This window comes from Cetorhinus maximus, unplaced genomic scaffold (assembly GCF_964194155.1).
Source record: "Cetorhinus maximus unplaced genomic scaffold, sCetMax3.hap1.1 HAP1_SCAFFOLD_1181, whole genome shotgun sequence".
NCBI classification, from domain to species: Eukaryota; Metazoa; Chordata; class Chondrichthyes; order Lamniformes; family Cetorhinidae; genus Cetorhinus; species Cetorhinus maximus.
The window spans coordinates 14,593-33,442 of NW_027597123.1; the positions used below are offsets into that span (position 1 = coordinate 14,593).

At 50.8% G+C, this 18,850-nt stretch overlaps 1 protein-coding gene across 1 annotated transcript in view; it reads right to left on the minus strand.

Annotated features, from left to right (window-relative positions):
• The window catches only part of LOC144675826 (sperm-associated antigen 7-like), an 88,964-nt gene that overhangs the window by 5,649 nt on the left and 64,465 nt on the right, over positions 1-18,850 (minus strand). The window contains exons 2-4 of the mRNA XM_078536397.1: positions 4,039-4,127; positions 3,321-3,405; positions 1,798-1,887 (exon numbers count right to left, since the gene is read on the minus strand). Coding sequence (XP_078392523.1) covers positions 1,798-1,887; positions 3,321-3,405; positions 4,039-4,127 — 264 coding nt within the window. The remainder of the gene's footprint in view (positions 1-1,797; positions 1,888-3,320; positions 3,406-4,038; positions 4,128-18,850) is intronic.

Below are 18,850 nucleotides of genomic sequence, written 5' to 3' on the forward strand. Positions count from 1 at the left end.
CGCATTAAATTCCATCTGCCATTTTCTGGCCCATTTTTCCAGTTGGTCCAGATCCCTCCGCAAGCTTTGAAAGCCTTCCTCGCTGTCCACAACGCCTCCAATCTTAGTGTCATCAGCAAACTTGCTGATCCAATTCACCACATCATCATCCAAATCATTGATATAGACAACAAACAACAATGGTCCCAGTACAGATCCCTGAGGCACACCACTAGTCACAGACCTCCAGTCTGAGAAGCAATCATCCACTACCACTCTCTGTCTTCTCACACACAGCCAGTTTCGAATCCAGTTTACAACCTCTCCATGGATACCAAGTGTCTGAACCTTCTGAACTAACCTCCCATGTGGGACCTTGTCAAAGGCCTTACTAAAGTCCATGTAGACAACATCCACAGCCTTTCCTTCATCTACTTTCTTGGTAACCTCCTCGAAAAACTCTATCAGTTCATCTGTTTTGTTTCAAATGCTGTGTGCATTTGGATAGAGCCTTTAGTTTTGTCCTTTTGTTATTTTTGTAACCTCCAGCCTTATCTGCTGCTTTATTCTTAGATTTGTACTCTCTATTCCTTCGTCTCATGGTCTGTTTATAATTTCCCATATTAGTACCTTTCTCTCTTGCCTTGTCTCTACTCTTCGATTTACCATATCTTCCCAAATTTGATCGCTTCCCAAATTTGATTTCTTGACCAAACTATTTAGTTTAAAATCCTCTCTACTTCCCTAGTTATGCGGCTCGCCAGATCACTGCAGCACGGTTCAGGTGTAGACTGTCCCAATGGTACAGCATCCATTTTCCCCAGTACCAGTGCCCGTGCCCCACGAGCTAGAATCCACTTCTACCACACCAGTCTTTAAGTCACGCATTCATTTCTCTAATCTTACTTGCCCGATGTCAATGTGCACACGGCTCAGGTTTGTTTATCCAGGATTGTTTAGTAGTACAGAAGTTAAGTACTGGTGAAAAACGAGAGAAGTGTAAGCTTTTCGGCTTTGCACTTATCAGGACACTTTGCAAAAATACCAATAAAAGTGGAAAACAACAATTTATACTGAATGTGAAGAGAGTGCTGGAGGAACTGCACCTCATCTTCCGACTAGGCACTTTACAGCCTTCCGGACTGAATATTGAGTTCAACAATTTTAGATCATGAACTCTCTCCTCCATCCCCACCCCCTTTCCGATTTTCCCCCTCCTTTTTGTTTTTTCCAATAATTTATATAGATTTTTCTTTTCCCACCTATTTCCATTATTTTTAAATGTATTTCCATCCATTGTTTTATCTCTACCTTTTAGCCTATTTCGATCCCTTCCCCCCACCCCACCCCCACTAGGGCTATCTGTCCCTTGACAAAGGACTCGAAATGTCAACAGTGTTCTTCTCCGCCGATGCTGCCAGACCTGCTGAGTTTTTCCAGGTATTTCTGTTTCTGTTTTTGTTTTGGATTTCCAGCATCCGCAGTTTTTTGTTTTTATCTATCTGTACCTTGCTCGTCTTGCTTTCTACCCTTAATTAGCACATTCCTTAGATAACCTTCAACACCTCTTTGTTCTTTTGTCTGTGACATCTTTTGGTTATCTCCACCTATCACTGGCCCTCTATCCAGCTCGACCTGTCCCAACCCCCACCCTTAAACCAGCTTATATTTCACCTCTTTTCTATTTTTCCTTAGTTCTGTTGAAGAGTCATATGGACTCGAAACGTTAACTGTGTTCCTCTCCGCAGATGCTGCTAGACCTGCTGAGTTTTTCCAGGTATTTTTGTGTTTGTTGTGAGGAGAGTGCTGATTGGTTACCTTGATGCGTCTCTTCTCCTCAGCTTTCTGTGGGTCCCACTCCTCGCCTCTCCGATAGGCTTCAAGTTCCTCGTCGGAAGGAGCAAATTCCTAATGACAGAAACTCAACTCATTAAACTGCAACAGCCCAAAATTAAACCCCACTCAGGGGCAAGAACGGACCCTCCCATTGACAACCCAGTGAGCGACAGGATCCAGAGATATCGGACCCAGTGAGCCCACACCCAATGACAGGGACATCTCACCCAACGAAACCTGCAACATGGACACCATCCCCCAGTCAGATTCACGCCCAGTGACATGTACAGTGCCCCTCAGTGTGACCCATGCCCAGTGACACGTACACTCCTCCCCAATGAGACCCACGCCCAGTGACACGTACACTGCCCCCCAGTGTGACCCACGCCCAGTGACATGTACACTGCCCCCCAGTGAGACCCACGCCCAGTGACACGGACACTGCCCCCCAGTGTGAACCACGCCCAGTGACACATACACTGCCCCCCAGTGTGACCCACGCCCAGTGACACGTACACTGCCCCCCAGTGTGAACCACGCCCAGTGACACGTACACTGCCCCCCAGTGAGACCCACGCCCAGTGACACGTACACTGCCCTCCAGTGAGACCCACGCCCAGTGACACGTACACTGCCCCCCAGTGAGACCCACGCCCAGTGACACGGACACTGCCCCCCCAGTGTGAACCACGCTCAGTGACACGTACACTGCCCCCCAGTGTGAACCACGCCCAGTGACATGTACACTGCCCCCCAGTGAGACCCACGCCCAGTGACACGTACACTGCCCCCCAGTGAGACCCACGCCCAGTGACACGTACACTCCTCCCCAATGAGACCCACGCCCAGTGACACGTACACTGCCCCCCAGTGAGACCCACGCCCAGTGACACGTACACTGCCCCCCAGTGAGACCCACGCCCAGTGACACGTACACTGCCCCCCAGTGTAAACCACGCCCAGTGACACGTACACTGCCCCCCAGTGAGACCCACGCCCAGTGACACGTACACTGCCCCCCAGTGAGAGCCACGCCCAGTGACACGTACACTGCCCCCCAGTGTGACCCACGCCCAGTGACACGTACACTGCCCCCCAGCGAGACCCATGCCCAGTGACACGTACACTGCCCCCCAGCCAAATTCACGCCCAGTGACACGTACACTGCCCCCCAGTGTGACCCACGCCCAGTGACACGTACACAGCCCCCCAGTGTGACCCACGCCCAGTGACACGTACACTGCCCCCCAGTGTGACCCACGCCCAGTGACATGTACACTGCCCCCCAGTGAGACCCACGCCCAGTGACACGGACACTGCCCCCCAGTGTGACCCACGCCCAGTGACACGGATAACTTGCCCAGTGATGCTGACCCCATGCCCCCCGACACAGACACCCCGCTCAGTGAGACCCTCACTCAGACAGGAACCCCGCACCCAGCACCACCTGCACTCAGTTTCTCTCTCTCGCTGCTGATCACTGGTTTTTGATGTTTAGTTCGTACTTTTTTGAAGATCATCACATATCTGCTCTCGTCGTCCTCTCCGAATGAGAATGAAGTCAGTCCAGCCACTTCAACCACATCATGTCTGCAAACAGGGAGAAACCAGAGAGCTGGTTACTGAGAGGCAGAGGGGAGGAGGGGAGGAGAGGAGGGGAAGGGTGCAGTGGGAGGGGAGGAGGGGAAGGGTGCAGTGGGAGGGGAGGAGGGGAAGGGTGCAGTGGGAGGGGAGGAGGGGAAGGGTGCAGTGGGAGGGGAGGAGGGGAAGGGTGCAGTGGGAGGGGAGGAGAGGAGGGGGTGCAGTGGGAGGGGAGGAGGGGAAGGGTGCAGTGGGAGGGGAGGAGGGGAAGGGTGCAGTGGGAGGGGAGGAGAGGAGGGGGTGCAGTGGAAGGGGAGGAGGGGAAGGGTGCAGTGGGAGGAGAGGACAACTCCTTTTCCATTACCTAATAAACCACAATCCCAGGAGCAAACAACACGAGGGGCACAGAGAGAGAGAGAGAGAGAGAGAGAGAGAGAGAAAGAGAGAGAGAGAGAGAGAGAGGGAGAGAGAGACGCACCCCGCACCCTACCCACCCGGCTCGGTGAGACCCCGCGCCGTACCCACCCGGCTCGGTGAGACCCCGCGCCGTACCCACCCGGCTCGGTGAGACCCCGCGCCGTACCCACCCGGCTCGGTGAGACCCCGCGCCGTACCCACCCGGCTCGGTGATTCCACACTTACAGAATACTCCTCTCCAGTTTGTTCATTGGATCAAACTTCTTTTTCCTCTGTGTACTGCTCTGGATAAAATCTGAGATCAGCTTCTCCATCTGCAAAATCAAATACAATAACCCATTAAAACAGAGTACAGAGAGCATTACCCTGTATCTAACCCCGTGCTGTACCTGTCCTGGGAGTGTGTGATGGGGACAGTGTAGAGGGAGCTTTACTCTGTATCTAACCCCGTGCTGTACCTGTCCTGGGAGTGTGTGATGGGGACAGTGTAGAGGGAGCTTTACTCTGTATCTAACCCCGTGCTGTACCTGTCCTGGGAGTGTGTGATGGGGACAGTGTAGAGGGAGCTTTACTCTGTATCTAACCCCGTGCTGTACCTGTCCTGGAAGTGTTTGATGGGGACAGTGTAGAGGGAGCTTTACTCTGTATCTAACCCCGTGCTGTACCTGTCCTGGGAGTGTTTGATGGGGACAGTGTAGAGGGGGCTTTATTCTGTATCTAACCCCGTGCTGTACTGTCCTGGGAGTACAAAGAACAAAGAAAAGTACAGCACAGGAACAGGCCCTTCGGCCCTCCAAGCCTGCGACGATCATATTGCCCATCAACTAAAACATTTTGCACTTCCGGGGTCCGTATCCCTCTATTCCCATCCTATTCATGTATTTGTCAAGCTGCCTCCTAAACACCACTATCGTACCTGCTTCCACCACCTCCTCTGGCAGCGAATTCCAGACACTCACTACCCTCTGCGTAAAAAACTTGCCCCGCACATCTCCTCTAAAGTTTTCTCTTCTCACCTTAAATCTATGTCCCCTAGTAATTGACTCTTCCACCCTGGGAAAAAGCTTCTGACTATCTACTCTGTCCATGCCACTCATAATTTTGTAAACTTCTATCAAGTCGCCCCTCAATCTCCATCGCTCTAGTGAGAACAATCCGAGTTTCTCCAACCTCTCCTCATAGCTAATAACCTCCAGACCAGGCAGCATCCTGGTAAACCTCCTCTGCACCCTCTCCAACGCCTCCATATCCTTCTGGTAATGTGGCGACCAGAATTGCACGCAATATTCCAAGTGTGGCCTAACCAAGGTTCTATACAGCTGCAGCATGACTTCCCAGCTTTTATACTCAATACCCTTACCGATGAAGGCAAGCATGCCATATGCCTTCCTGACTACCTTATCCACTTGCGTTGCCACTTTCAGTGACCTGTGGACCTGTACACCCAGATCCCTCTGCCCGTCGATGCACTTAAGGGTTCTGCCATTTACTGTATAATTCCTGCCTGTATTAGACCTTCCAAAATGCATTACCTCGCATTTGTCCGGATTAAACTCCATCTGCCATTTCTCCGCCCAAGTCTCCAACCGATCTCTATCCCGTTGTATCCTTTGACAATCATCTTCACTATCTGCAACTCCTCCAACCTTAGTGTCGTCTGCAAACTTACTAATTAGCCCAGTTACATTTTCCTCCAAGTCATTTATGTATACTACAAACAGCAAAGGTCCCAGCACTGCTCCCTGTGGAACTCCACTAGTCACAGCTCTCCATTCAGAAAAGCACCCTTCCACTGCTACCCTCTGTCTTCTATGACCAAGCCAATTCTGTATCCATCTTGCCAGCTCACCTCTGATCCCGTGCGACTTTACCTTCTGTACCAGCCTGCCATGAGGGACCTTGTCAAAGGCCTTACTGAAATCCATGTATATAACATCCACTGCCCTTCCATCGTCGATCATCTTTGTCACTTCCTCGAAAAACTCGATCAAGTTAGTGAGACACGACCTCCTCTTCACAAAACCATGCTGCCTCTCACTAATACGTCCATTTGCTTCCAAATGGTAGTAATTCCTGTCACGAAGAATCTTCTCCAATAATTTCCCTACCACTGACGTAAGGCTCACCGGCCTGTAATTTCCTGGATTATCCCTGCTACCCTTCTTAAACAATGGAACAACATTGGCCATTCTCCAGTCCTCTGGGACCTCACCCGTAGCCAGTGAGGATACGAAGATTTCAGTCATGGCCCCAGCAATCTCCTCCCTTGCCTCCCTCAGTACTCTGGGGTAGATCCCATCTGGCCCTGAGGACTTATCCACCTTAATATTCTTCAAGACGCCTAACACCTCCTCTTTTTTGAACACAACATGATGCAGGCTATCTACACACTCTTCCCTAGACAAATCGACCGCTAAGTCCTTCTCTTTGGTGAATACTGATGAGAAGTATTCATTTAGTATCTCTCACATTTCTTCTGGCTCCACACACAGATTCCCACCTCTGTCCCTGTGTGGGCCTACCCTTTCCCTGGCTACCCTCTTGTCCTTTACATATGTATAAAAGGCCTTGGGATTTTTCTTAATCCTGGTTGCCAGGGATTTTTCATGACCCCTTTTAACCCTCCTGACTCCTTGCTTAAGCTCCTTCCTACTTTCTTTATATTCTCCATGGGCTTCATCAATTCCCAGCCCTCTAGCCCTTACAAATACTTCCCTTTTCTTTTTGACAAATCTCACAATATCCTCCGTTATCCAAGGTTCCTGAAACTTGCCATACTTATCCTTCATCCTAGCAGGAACATGCCGGTCCTGAATTCTTATCAACTGACGTTTGAAAGCCCGCCACATGTCAGTTGTTCATTTGCCCTCAAACATCCGCCTCCAATCTAGATTTCCCAGTGTTTGCTGGGGACGTGTTAGAGGGAGCTTTACTCTGCATCTAACCCTGTGCTGTACCGGTCCTGGGAGTGATGGATGGGGGCAGTGTAAAGGGAGCTTTACTGGGTATCTAACCCCGTGCTGTACCTGCCCTGGGAGTGTTTGATGGCGACAGTGTAGAGGGAGCATTACTCTGTACCTAACACCGTGCTGTTCCTGTCCTTGGAGTGTATGATGGGGACAGTGTAGAGGGAGCTTTACACTGTATCTAACCCCGTGCTGTACCTGTCCTGGGAGTGTTTGATGTGGACAGTGAAGAGGGAGCTTCACTCGGTATCTAACCACGTGCTGTACCTGTCCTGGGAGTGATGGATGGGGACAGTGTAGAGGGAGCTTTACTCGGTATCTAACTCCGGGCTGTACCTGTCCTGGGAGTGTTTGATGTGGACAGTGAAGAGGGAGCTTCACTCGGTATCTAACCACGTGCTGTACCTGTCCTGGGAGTGATGGATGGGGACAGTGTAGAGGGAGCTATACTCTGTATCTAATCCCGGGCCTTACCTACCTGGGAGTGTTTGATGGGGACAGTGTAGAGGGAGCTTTACTCTGTACCTAATCCCATACTGTACCTGTCCTGGGAGCGATGGATGAGGACAGTGTAGAGGGAGCTTTACTCTGTATCTAACCCCGTGTTGTACGTGTCCTGGGAGTGTTTGATGGGGAAAGTGTAGAGGGAGCTTTACTCTGTATCTAAGCCAGTGCTGTACCTGTCCTAGGAGTGTGTGATGGGGACATTGTAGAGGGAGCTTTACTCTGTTTCTAACCAAGTGCTGTACCTGCCCAGGGAGTGATTGATGGGGAAAATGTAAAGGGAGCTTTACTCTGTATCTAACCCCGTGCTGTACCTGTCCTGGGAGTGTTTGATGGGGACAGTGTAGAGGGAGGTTTACACTGTATCTAACTCCGAGCTATACCTGTCCTGGGAGCGTTTGATGGGGACAGTGCAGAGGGAGCTTTACTCTGTATCTAACCCCGTGCTATACCTGTCCTGGGAGTGTTTGATGGGGACAATGTAGCGGGAGCTTTATTTTGTTTATAACCCTGTGCTGTAACTGTCCAGGGAGCGTTTGATGGGGACAGTGTAGAGGGAGTATTATTCTGTATCTAAATGCGCGCTGCACCTGTCCTGGGAGTGCTCAATGGGGACAGTGTAGTGGGTGCTTTAATCTGTATCTAACCCCGTACTGTACCTGCCCTGGGAGTGTTTGATGGGTACAGTGCAGAGGGAGGTTTACTATATATCTAACCACGTGCTGTACCTGTCTTGGGAGTGTTTGATCGGGACAGTGTAGAGGGAGATTTATTCTGTATCTAACCCCGTACTGTACCTGTCCTGCGAGTGTTTGATGGGGACAGTGTAGCGGGTGCTTTACTCTGTATCTAATCCACTGCTGTACCTGTCCTGGGAGTGTTTGATGGGGACAGTGTAGAGGAATCTTAATTCTGTATCTAACCCAGTGCTGTACCTGTCCTGGGAGTGTTTGATGGGGACAGTGTAGTGGGTGCTTTAATCTGTATCTAATCCCGTGCTGTACCTGTGCTGGGAGTGTTTGATGGGGATGGTGTAGAGGGAGATTTACTATATATCTAACCCCGTGCTGTACCTGTCCTGGGAGTGTTTGATCAGGACAGTGTAGCGGGAGCTTTACTCTGTATCTAATTCCGTGCTGTACCTGTCCTGGGAATGCTTGCTGGGGATGGGGTCGAGGGAGCATTACTCTGTATCTCACCCCGTGCTGAACCTGTCCTGGGAGTGTTTGATGGTGACAGTGTAGAGGGAACTTTAGCGTGTATCTAACCCCGTGCTGTACCTGTCCTGGGAGTGTTTGATGGGGACAATGTAGCGGGATCTTTATTTTGTTTATAACCCTGTGCTGTAACTGTCCAGGGAGTGTTTGATGGGGACAGTGTAGAGGGAGTATTATTCTGTATCTAAATGCGCGCTGCACCTGTCCTGGGAGTGCTCAATGGGGACAGTGTAGTGGGTGCTTTAATCTGTATCTAACCCCGTACTGTACCTGCCCTGGGAGTGTTTGATGGGGACAATGTAGAGGGAGCTTTACTCTGTATCTAACCCCGTGCTGTACCTGTCCTGGGAGTGTTTGATGGGTACAGTGTAGAGGGAGGTTTATTATATATCTAACCCAGTGCTGTACCTGTCCTGCGAGTGTTTGATGGGGACAGTGTAGCGGGTGCTTTACTCTGTATCTAATTCCGTGCTGAACCTGACTGGAGTGCTTGATGGGGATGGTGTCGAGGGAGCTTTACTCTGTATCTAACCCCATGCTGTACGTGTCCTGAGAGTGTTTAATGAAGACAGTGTAAAGGGAGGTTTACTATATATTTAACCCCGTGTTGTCCCTGTCCTGGGAGTGTTTGATGGGGACAGTGTAGAGGGAGCTTTACTCTGTATCTAACACCGTGCTGTACCTGTCCTGGGAGTGATTGATGGGGACAGTGTAGAGGGAGCCTTACTCTGTATCTAACCCAGAGCTGTACCTGTCCTGAGTACGTTTGATGGGGACAGTGTAGAGGGAGATTTACTCTGTATCTAACCCCGTGCTGTACCTGTCCTGGGAGTGTTTGATGGGGACAGTGTAGAGGGAGTATTATTCTGTATCTAACACCGCGCTGCACCTGTCCTGGGAGTGCATGCTGGGGATGGTGTCGAGGGAGCTTTACTCTGTACCTCACCCCGTGCTGCACCTGTCCTGGGAGTGTTTGATAGGGACAGTGTAGAGGGAGCTTTACTCTGTATCTAACCCCGTGCTGCACCTGTCCTGGGAGTGTTTGATGGGGACAGTGTAGAGTGAGCTTTATTCTGTATCTAACCTCGTGCTGCACGTGTCCTGGGAGTGTTTGATGGGGACAGGGTAGTGGGTGCATTATTCTGTATCTAATCCCGTGCTGTACCTGTCCTGTGAGTATTTGATGGGAAGGTGCAGAGAGAGCTTTACTCTGAATCTAACCCCGTGCTGTACCTGTCCTGGGAGTGTTTGATGGGGACAGTGTAGAGGGAGCTTTAATCTGTATCTAATCCCGTGCTGTACCTGTGCTGGGAGTGTTTGATGGGGATGGTGTAGAGGGAGATTTACTATATATCTAACCCCGTGCTGTACCTGTCCTGGGAGTGTTTGATCAGGACAGTGCAGAGAGAGCTTTATTCTGTATCTAACCCCGTGCTGTACCTGTCCTGCGAGTGTTTGATGGGGACAGTGTAGCGGGTGCTTTACTCTGTATCTAATTCCGTGCTGTACCTGTCCTGGGAATGCTTGCTGGGGATGGGGTCGAGGGAGCTTTACTCTGTATCTCACCCCGTGCTGAACCTGTCCTGGGAGTGTTTGATGGTGACAGTGTAGAGGGAACTTTAGCGTGTATCTAACCCCGTGCTGTACCTGTCCTGGGAGTGTTTGATGTGGACAGTGAAGAGGGAGCTTCACTCGGTATCTAACCACGTGCTGTACCTGTCCTGGGAGTGATGGATGGGGACAGTGTAGAGGGAGCTTTACTCTGTATCTAACCCCGGGCTGTACCTGTCCTGGGAGTGTTTGATGTGGACAGTGAAGAGGGAGCTTCACTCTGTATCTAACCACGTGCTGTACCTGTCCTGGGAGTGATGGATGGGGACAGTGTAGCGGGAGCTATACTCTGTATCTAACCCCGGGCCTTACCTACCTGGGAGTGTTTGATGGGGACAGTGTAGAGGGAGCTTTACTCTGTACCTAATCCCATACTGTACCTGTCCTGGGAGCGATGGATGGGGACAGTGTAGAGGGAGCTTTACTCTGTATCTAACCCCGTGCTTTACCTGTCCTGGGAGTGATGGATGGGGACGGTGTAGAGGGAGCTTTACTCTGTATCTAACCCCGTGTTGTACGTGTCCTGGGAGTGTTTGATGGGGAAAGTGTAGAGGGAGCTTTACTCTGTATCTAAGCCCGTGCTGCACCTGTCCTGGGACTGTTTGATGGGGACAGTGTAGAAGGAGCTTTACTCTGTATCTAATCCCGTGCTGTAACGGTCCAAGGAGTGTTTGAGGGGGACAGTGTAGCGGGATCTTTATTTTGTTTATAACACCGTGCTGTACCTGACCTGGGAGTGTTTGATGGGGACAGTGTAGAGGGAGTATTATTCTGTATCTAACTCCGCGCTGCTCCTGTCCTGGGAGTGCTCGATGGGGACAGTGTAGTGGGTGCTTTAATCTGTATCTAAACCCGTGCTGTACCAGCCCTGGGAGTGTTTGATGGGGACAGTGTAGAGGGAGCTTTAATATGTATCTAACCCTTTGCTGAACCTGTCCTGGGTGTGTTTGACGGGGACAGAGTAGAGGGAGCTTTACTCTGTATCTAACCCTGTGCTGTACCTGTCCTGGGAGTGTTTGATGGGAACAGTGTAGAGGGACCTTTACTCTGTATCTAACCCTGTGCTGTACCAGTCCTGGGAGTGTATGATGGGGACGGTGTAGAGGGAGGTTTACTATATATTTAACCCCGTGTTGTCCCTGTCCTGGGAGTGTTTGATGGGGACGGTGTAGAGGGAGCTTTACTCTGTATCTAACACCGTGCTGTACCTGTCCTGGGAGTGTTTGATGTGGACAGTGAAGAGGGAGCTTCACTCGGTATCTAACCACGTGCTGTACCTGTCCTGGGAGTGATGGATGGGGACAGTGTAGAGGGAGCTTTACTCTGTATCTAACCCCGGGCTGTACCTGTCCTGGGAGTGTTTGATGTGGACAGTGAAGAGGGAGCTTCACTCTGTATCTAACCACGTGCTGTACCTGTCCTGGGAGTGATGGATGGGGACAGTGTAGCGGGAGCTATACTCTGTATCTAACCCCGGGCCTTACCTACCTGGGAGTGTTTGATGGGGACAGTGTAGAGGGAGCTTTACTCTGTACCTAATCCCATACTGTACCTGTCCTGGGAGCGATGGATGGGGACAGTGTAGAGGGAGCTTTACTCTGTATCTAACCCCGTGCTTTACCTGTCCTGGGAGTGATGGATGGGGACGGTGTAGAGGGAGCTTTACTCTGTATCTAACCCCGTGTTGTACGTGTCCTGGGAGTGTTTGATGGGGAAAGTGTAGAGGGAGCTTTACTCTGTATCTAAGCCCGTGCTGCACCTGTCCTGGGACTGTTTGATGGGGACAGTGTAGAAGGAGCTTTACTCTGTATCTAATCCCGTGCTGTAACGGTCCAAGGAGTGTTTGAGGGGGACAGTGTAGCGGGATCTTTATTTTGTTTATAACACCGTGCTGTACCTGACCTGGGAGTGTTTGATGGGGACAGTGTAGAGGGAGTATTATTCTGTATCTAACTCCGCGCTGCACCTGTCCTGGGAGTGCTCGATGGGGACAGTGTAGTGGGTGCTTTAATCTGTATCTAAACCCGTGCTGTACCAGCCCTGGGAGTGTTTGATGGGGACAGTGTAGAGGGAGCTTTAATATGTATCTAACCCTTTGCTGAACCTGTCCTGGGTGTGTTTGACGGGGACAGAGTAGAGGGAGCTTTACTCTGTATCTAACCCTGTGCTGTACCTGTCCTGGGAGTGTTTGATGGGAACAGTGTAGAGGGACCTTTACTCTGTATCTAACCCTGTGCTGTACCAGTCCTGGGAGTGTATGATGGGGACGGTGTAGAGGGAGGTTTACTATATATTTAACCCCGTGTTGTCCCTGTCCTGGGAGTGTTTGATGGGGACGGTGTAGAGGGAGCTTTACTCTGTATCTAACACCGTGCTGTACCTGTCCTGGGAGTGTTTGATGGGGATGGTGTAGAGGGAGCTTTACTCTGTATCTAACCCCGTGCTGTACCTGTCCTGGGAGTTTTGATGGGGACGGTGTAGAGGGAGCTTTACTCTGTATCTAACCTCGTGCTGTACCTGTCCTGGGAGTGTTTGATGGGGACAGTGTAGAGGGAGCTTTACTCTGTATCTAAACCCGTGCTGTACCTGTCCTGCGAGTGTTCGATCAGGACAGTGTAGCAGGTGCTTTACACTGTATCTAATTCCGTGCTGTACCGGTGCTGCGAGTGCTTGATGGGGATGGTGTCGAGGGAGCTTTACTCTGTATCTCACCCCATGCTGTACCTTTTCTGGGAGTGTTGAATGGGGACGGTGCAGAGGGAGCTATACTCTGTATCTAACCCCGTGCTGTACCTGTCCTGGGATTGGTTAATGGGGACAGTGAAGAGGGAGCTTTATTCTATATCGAACCCCGAGCTGTAACTGTCCTGGGAGTGTTTGATAGGGACAGTGTAGAGGGAGATTTACTCTGTATCTAATTCCGTGCTGTACCTGTCCTGGGAGTGCTTGATAGGGACAGTGTCGAGGGAGCTTTACTCTGTATCTGACCCCATGCTGTAGCTGACTTGGGAGTGTTTGATGGTGAAGGTGCAGAGGGAGCTTTACTCTGTATCTAACCCCGTGCTGTACCTGTCCTGGGAGTGTTTGATGGGGACAGTGTGGAGGGAGCTTTACTCTGTATCTAACCCCGTGCTGCACCTGTCCTAGTACTGTTTGATGGGGACAGTGCAGAGGGAGCTTTATTCTGTATCTAACCCCGTGCTGTACCTGTCCTGGAAGTGTTTGATGGAGACGGTGTAGAGGGAGCATTATTCTGTATCTAACCCCGTGCTGTACCTGTCCTGGGATTATTTGATGGGGACAGTGTAGAGGGTGCTTTACTCTGTATCTAATCCACTGCTGTACCTGTCCTGGGAGTGTTTGATGGGGACAGTGCAGACGGAGCTTTACTCTGTAACAAACCCCGTGCTATACCTGTCCTGGGAGTGTTTGATGGGGACAGTGTAGAGGGAGTATTATTCTGTATCTAAATCCGCGCTGCACCTGTCCTGGGAGTGCTCAATGGGGAGAGAGTAGTGGGTGCTTTAATCTGTATCTAACCCCGTTCTGTACCTGCCCTGGGAGTGTTTGATGGGTACAGTGCAGAGGGAGGTTTACCATATATCTAACCCCGTACTGTACCTGTCCTGCGAGTGTTTGATGGGGACAGTGTAGCGGGTGCTTTACTCTGTATCTAATCCACTGCTGTACCTGTCCTGGGAGTGTTTGATGGGGACAGTGTAGAGGAATCTTAATTCTGTATCTAACCCAGTGCTGTACCTGTCCTGGGAGTGTTTGATGGGGACAGTGTAGTGGGTGCTTTAATCTGTATCTAATCCCTTGCTGTACCTGTGCTGGGAGTGTTTGATGGGGATGGTGTAGAGGGAGATTTACTATATATCTAACCCCGTGCTGTACCTGTCCTGGGAGTGTTTGATCAGGACAGTGTAGAGAGAGCTTTATTCTGTATCTAACCCCGTGCTGTACCTGTCCTGCGAGTGTTTGATGGGGACAGTGTAGAGGGAGATTTACTCTGTATCTAACCCCGTGCGGTACCTGTCCTGGGAGTGTTTGATGGGAAGGTGTAGAGGGAGCTTTACTCTGTATCTAACCCCGTGCTGCACCTGTCCTGGGAGTGTTTGATGGGGACAGTGTAGAGGGAGCTTTATTCTGTATCTAACCCCGTGCTGTACCTGTCCGGGGAGTGCTCGATGGGGACAGTGTAGGGGGTGCTTTAATCTGTATCTAATCCCATGGAGTATCTGTTCGGGGAGTGATGGATGGGGACGGTGTAGAGGGAGATTTACTCTGTATCTAACCCCATGCTGTACCTGTCCTGGGAGTGTTTGATGGGAAGGTGTAGAGGGAGCTTTACTCTGTATCTAACCCCGTGCTGTACCTGTCCTGGGAGTGTTTGATGGGGACGGTGTAGAGGGAGCTTTACTCTGTATCTAACCCCGTGCTGTACCTGTCCTGGGAGTGTTTGATGGGGACAGTGTAGAGGGAGCTTTACTCTGTATCTAACCCCGTGCTGTACCGGTCCTGGGAGTGTTTGAGGGGGACAGTATAGCGGGATCTTTATTTTGTTAATAGTCTCGTGCAGTACATGTCCTGGGAGTGTTTGATGGGGACAGTGTAGAGGGAGTATAATTCTGTACCTAACTCCGCGCTGCACCTGTCCTGGGAGTGTTTGATGGGGAAAGTGTAGAGGGAGCTTTACACTGTATCTAATTCCTTGCTGTACCGGTCCTGGGAGTGCTTGATGGGGATGGTGTCGAGGGAGCTTTACTCTGTATTAACCCCATGCTGTACGTGTCCTGGGAGTGTTTAATGGAGACAGTGTAAAGGGAGGTTTACTATATATTTAACCCCGTGTTGTCCCTGTCCTGGGAGTGTTTGATGGGGACAGTGTAGAGGGAGATTTACTCTGTATCTAAGACCGTGCTGTACCTGTCCTGGGAATGATTGATGGGGACAGTGTAGAGGGAGCCTTACTCTGTATCTAACCCAGAGCTGTACCTGTCCTGAGTGCGTTTGATGGGGACAGTGTAGAGGGAGATTTACTCTGTATCTAACCCCGTGCTGTACCTGTCCTGGGAGTGTTTGATGGGGACAGTGTAGAGGGAGTATTATTCTGCATCTAACTCCGCGCTGCACCTGTCCTGGGAGTGCTTGATGGGGACAGTGTAGAGGGAGCTTTACTCTGTATCTAACCCCGTGCTGCACCTGTCCTGGGAGTGTTTGATGGGGACAGTGTAGAGTGAGCTTTATTCTGTATCTAACCTCGTGCTGCACGTGTCCTGGGAGTGTTTGATGGGGACAGGGTAGTGGGTGCTTTATTCTGTATCTAATCCCGTGCTATACCTGTCCTGGGAGTATTTGATGGGAAGGTGTAGAGGGAGCTTTACTCTGTATCTAACCCTGTGCTGTACCTGTCCTGGGAGTGTTTGATGGGGACAGTGTAGAGGGAGCTTTACTCTGTATCTAACCCTGTGCTGTACCTGTCCTGGGAGTGTTTGATGGGGACAGTGTAGAGGGAGCCTTACTCTGTATCTAAATCTGTGCTGTACCTGCCCTGGGAGTGTATGATGGGGACGGTGTAGTGGGAGCTTTACTCTGTATCTAAACCCATGCTGTACCTGTCCTGGGAGTGTTTGATGGGGACAGTGTGGAGGGAGGTTTACTATGTATTTAACCGCGTGTCGTACCTGTCCTGGGAGTGTTTGATGGGGACAGTGTAGAGGGAGCTTTACTCTGTATCTAACACCGTGCTGTACCTGTCCTTGGAGTGTTTGATGGGGATGGTGTAGAGGTAGCTTTACTCTGTATCTAACCCCGAGCTGTACCTGTCCTGGGAGCGTTTGATGGGGACAGTGAAGAGGGAGCTTTACTCTGTATCTAACCCCGTGCTGCACCTGTCCTGGGACTGTTTGATGGGGACAATGTAGAGGGAGCTTTACTCTGTATCTAATCCCGTGCTGTAACGGTCCAAGGAGTGTTTGAGGGGGACAGTGTAGCGGTATCTTTATTTTGTTTATAACACCGTGCTGTACCTGACCTGGGAGTGTTTGATGGGGATGGTGTAGAGGTAGCTTTACTCTGTATCTAACCCCGAGCTGTACCTGTCCTGGGAGCGTTTGATGGGGACAGTGAAGAGGGAGCTTTACTCTGTATCTAACCCCGTGCTGCACCTGTCCTGGGACTGTTTGATGGGGACAATGTAGAGGGAGCTTTACTCTGTATCTAATCCCGTGCTGTAACGGTCCAAGGAGTGTTTGAGGGGGACAGTGTAGCGGGATCTTTATTTTGTTTATAACACCGTGCTGTACCTGACCTGGGAGTGTTTGATGGGGACAGTGTAGAGGGAGTATTATTCCGTATCTAACTCCGCGCTGCACCTGTCCTGGGAGTGCTCGATGGGGACAGTGTAGTGGGTGCTTTAATCTGTATCTCACCCTGTGCTGTACCTGTCCTGGGTGTGTTTGACGGGGACAGTGTAGAGGGAGCTTTACTCTGTATCTAACCCTGTGCTGTACCTGTCCTGGGAGTGTTTGATGGGAACAGTGTAGAGGGACCTTTACTCTGTATCTAACCCTGTGCTGTACCTGTCCTGGGAGTGTATGATGGGGATGGTGTAGAGGGAGCTTTACTCTGTATCTAACCCCGTGCTGTAACTGTCCTGGGAGTGTTTGATGGGGACAGCGTAGAGGGAGGTTTACTATATATTTAACCCCGTGTTGTCCCTGTCCTGGGAGAGTTTGATGGGGACGGTGTAGAGGGAGCTATACTCTGTATCTAAGACCGTGCAGTACCTGTCCTGGAAGTGTTTGATGGGGATGGTGTAGAGGGAGCTTTACTCTGTATCTAACCCCGTGCTGTACCTGTCCTGGGAGTGTTTGATGGGGACAGTGTAGAGGGAGCTTTACTCTGTATCTAACCCCGTGCTGTACCTGTCCTGGGAGTTTTGATGGGGACGGTGTAGAGGGAGCTTTACTCTGTATCTAACCCCGTGCTGTACCTGTCCTGGGAGTGTTTGATGGGGACAGTGTAGAGGGAGTATTATTCTGTACCTAACTCCGCGCTGCACCTGTCCTGGGAGCGTTTGATGGGGACAGTGTAGTGGGTGCTTTATTCTGTATCTAAACCCGTGCTGTACCTGTCCTGCGAGTGTTCGATCGGGACAGTGTAGCCGGTGCTTTACACCGTATCTAATTGCGTGCTGTACCGGTGCTGGGAGTGCTTGATGGGGATGGTGTCGAGGGAGCTTTACTCTGTTTCTCACCCCATGCTGTACCTTTTCTGGGAGTGTTGGATGGGGACGGTGCAGAGGGAGCTTTACTCTGCATCTAACACCGTGCTGTACCTGTCCTGGGATTGGTTAATGGGGACAGTGAAGAGGGAGCTTTATTCTGTATCGAACCCCGAGCTGTACCTGTCCTGGGAGTGTTTGATGGGGACAGAGAAGAGGGAGCTTTACTCTGTATCTGACCACATGATGTAGCTGTCCTGGGAGTGTTTGATGGTGAAGGTGTAGAGGGAGTTTTATTCTGTATCTAACCCCGTGCTGTACCTGTCCGGGGAGTGCTCGATGGGGACAGTGTAGGGGGTGCTTTAATCTGTATCTAATCCCATGGAGTATCTGTTCTGGGAGTGATGGATGGGGACAGTGTAGAGGGAGCTTTACTCTGTATCTAACCCTGTGCTGTACCTGACCTGGGAGTGTTTGATGGGGTCAGTGTAGAGAGAGCTTTACTCTGTATCTAACCCCGTGCTGTACCTGCCCTGGGAGTGTTTGATGGGGACAATGTAGAGGGAGCTTTACTCTGTATCTAACCCCGTGCTGTACCTGCCCTGGGAGTGTTTAATGGGGAAAATGAAGAAGGAGCTTTACTCTGTATCTAACCCCGTGCTGTACCTGTCCTGGGAGTGTTTGATGGGAACAGTGTAGAGGGAGCTTTATTCTGTATCTAACCCCATGCTGTACCCGTCCTTGGAGTGTTTGATGGGGACAGTGTAGAGGAGCTTTACTCTGTATCTAACCCCGTGCTGTACCGGTCCTGGGAGTGTTTGATCGGGACAGTGTAGCGGGTGCTTTACTCTGTATCTAATTCCGTGCTGTACCGGACCTGGGGGTGCTTGATGGGGATGGTGTCGAGGGAGCTTTACTCTGTATCTCACCCCATGCTGTACCTTTTCTGGCAGTGTTGGATGGGGACGGTGCAGAGGGAGCTATACTCTGTATCTAACCCCGTGCTGTACCTGTCCTGGGATTGGTTGATGGGGACAGTGAAGAGGAAGCTTAATTCTGTAACTAATCCCGTGCTGTACCTGTCCTGGGAGTATTTGATGCGAACAGTGTAGAGGGAGCTTTACTCTGCATCTAATTCCGTGCTGTACCTGTCCTGGCAGTGTTTGATGGGAAGGTGTAGAGGGAGCTTTACTCTGTATCTAACCCCGTGCTGTACCTGTTCTGGGAGTGTTTGATGGGGACAGTGCAGAGGGAGCTTTACTCTGTAAGTAACCCCGTGCTGTACCTGTCCTGGAAGTGTTAGATGGGGCCAGTGTAGAGGGAGTTTTATTCTGTATATAACCCCGTGCTGTACCTGCCCTGGGAGTGTTTACTGGGGACAATGTAGAGGGAGCTTTACTCTGCATCTAATTCCGTGCTGTACCTGTCCTGGAAGTGCTTGATAGGGACAGTGTCGAGGGACCTTTACTCTGTATCTGTCCCCATGCTGTACCTATCCTGGGAGTGTTTGA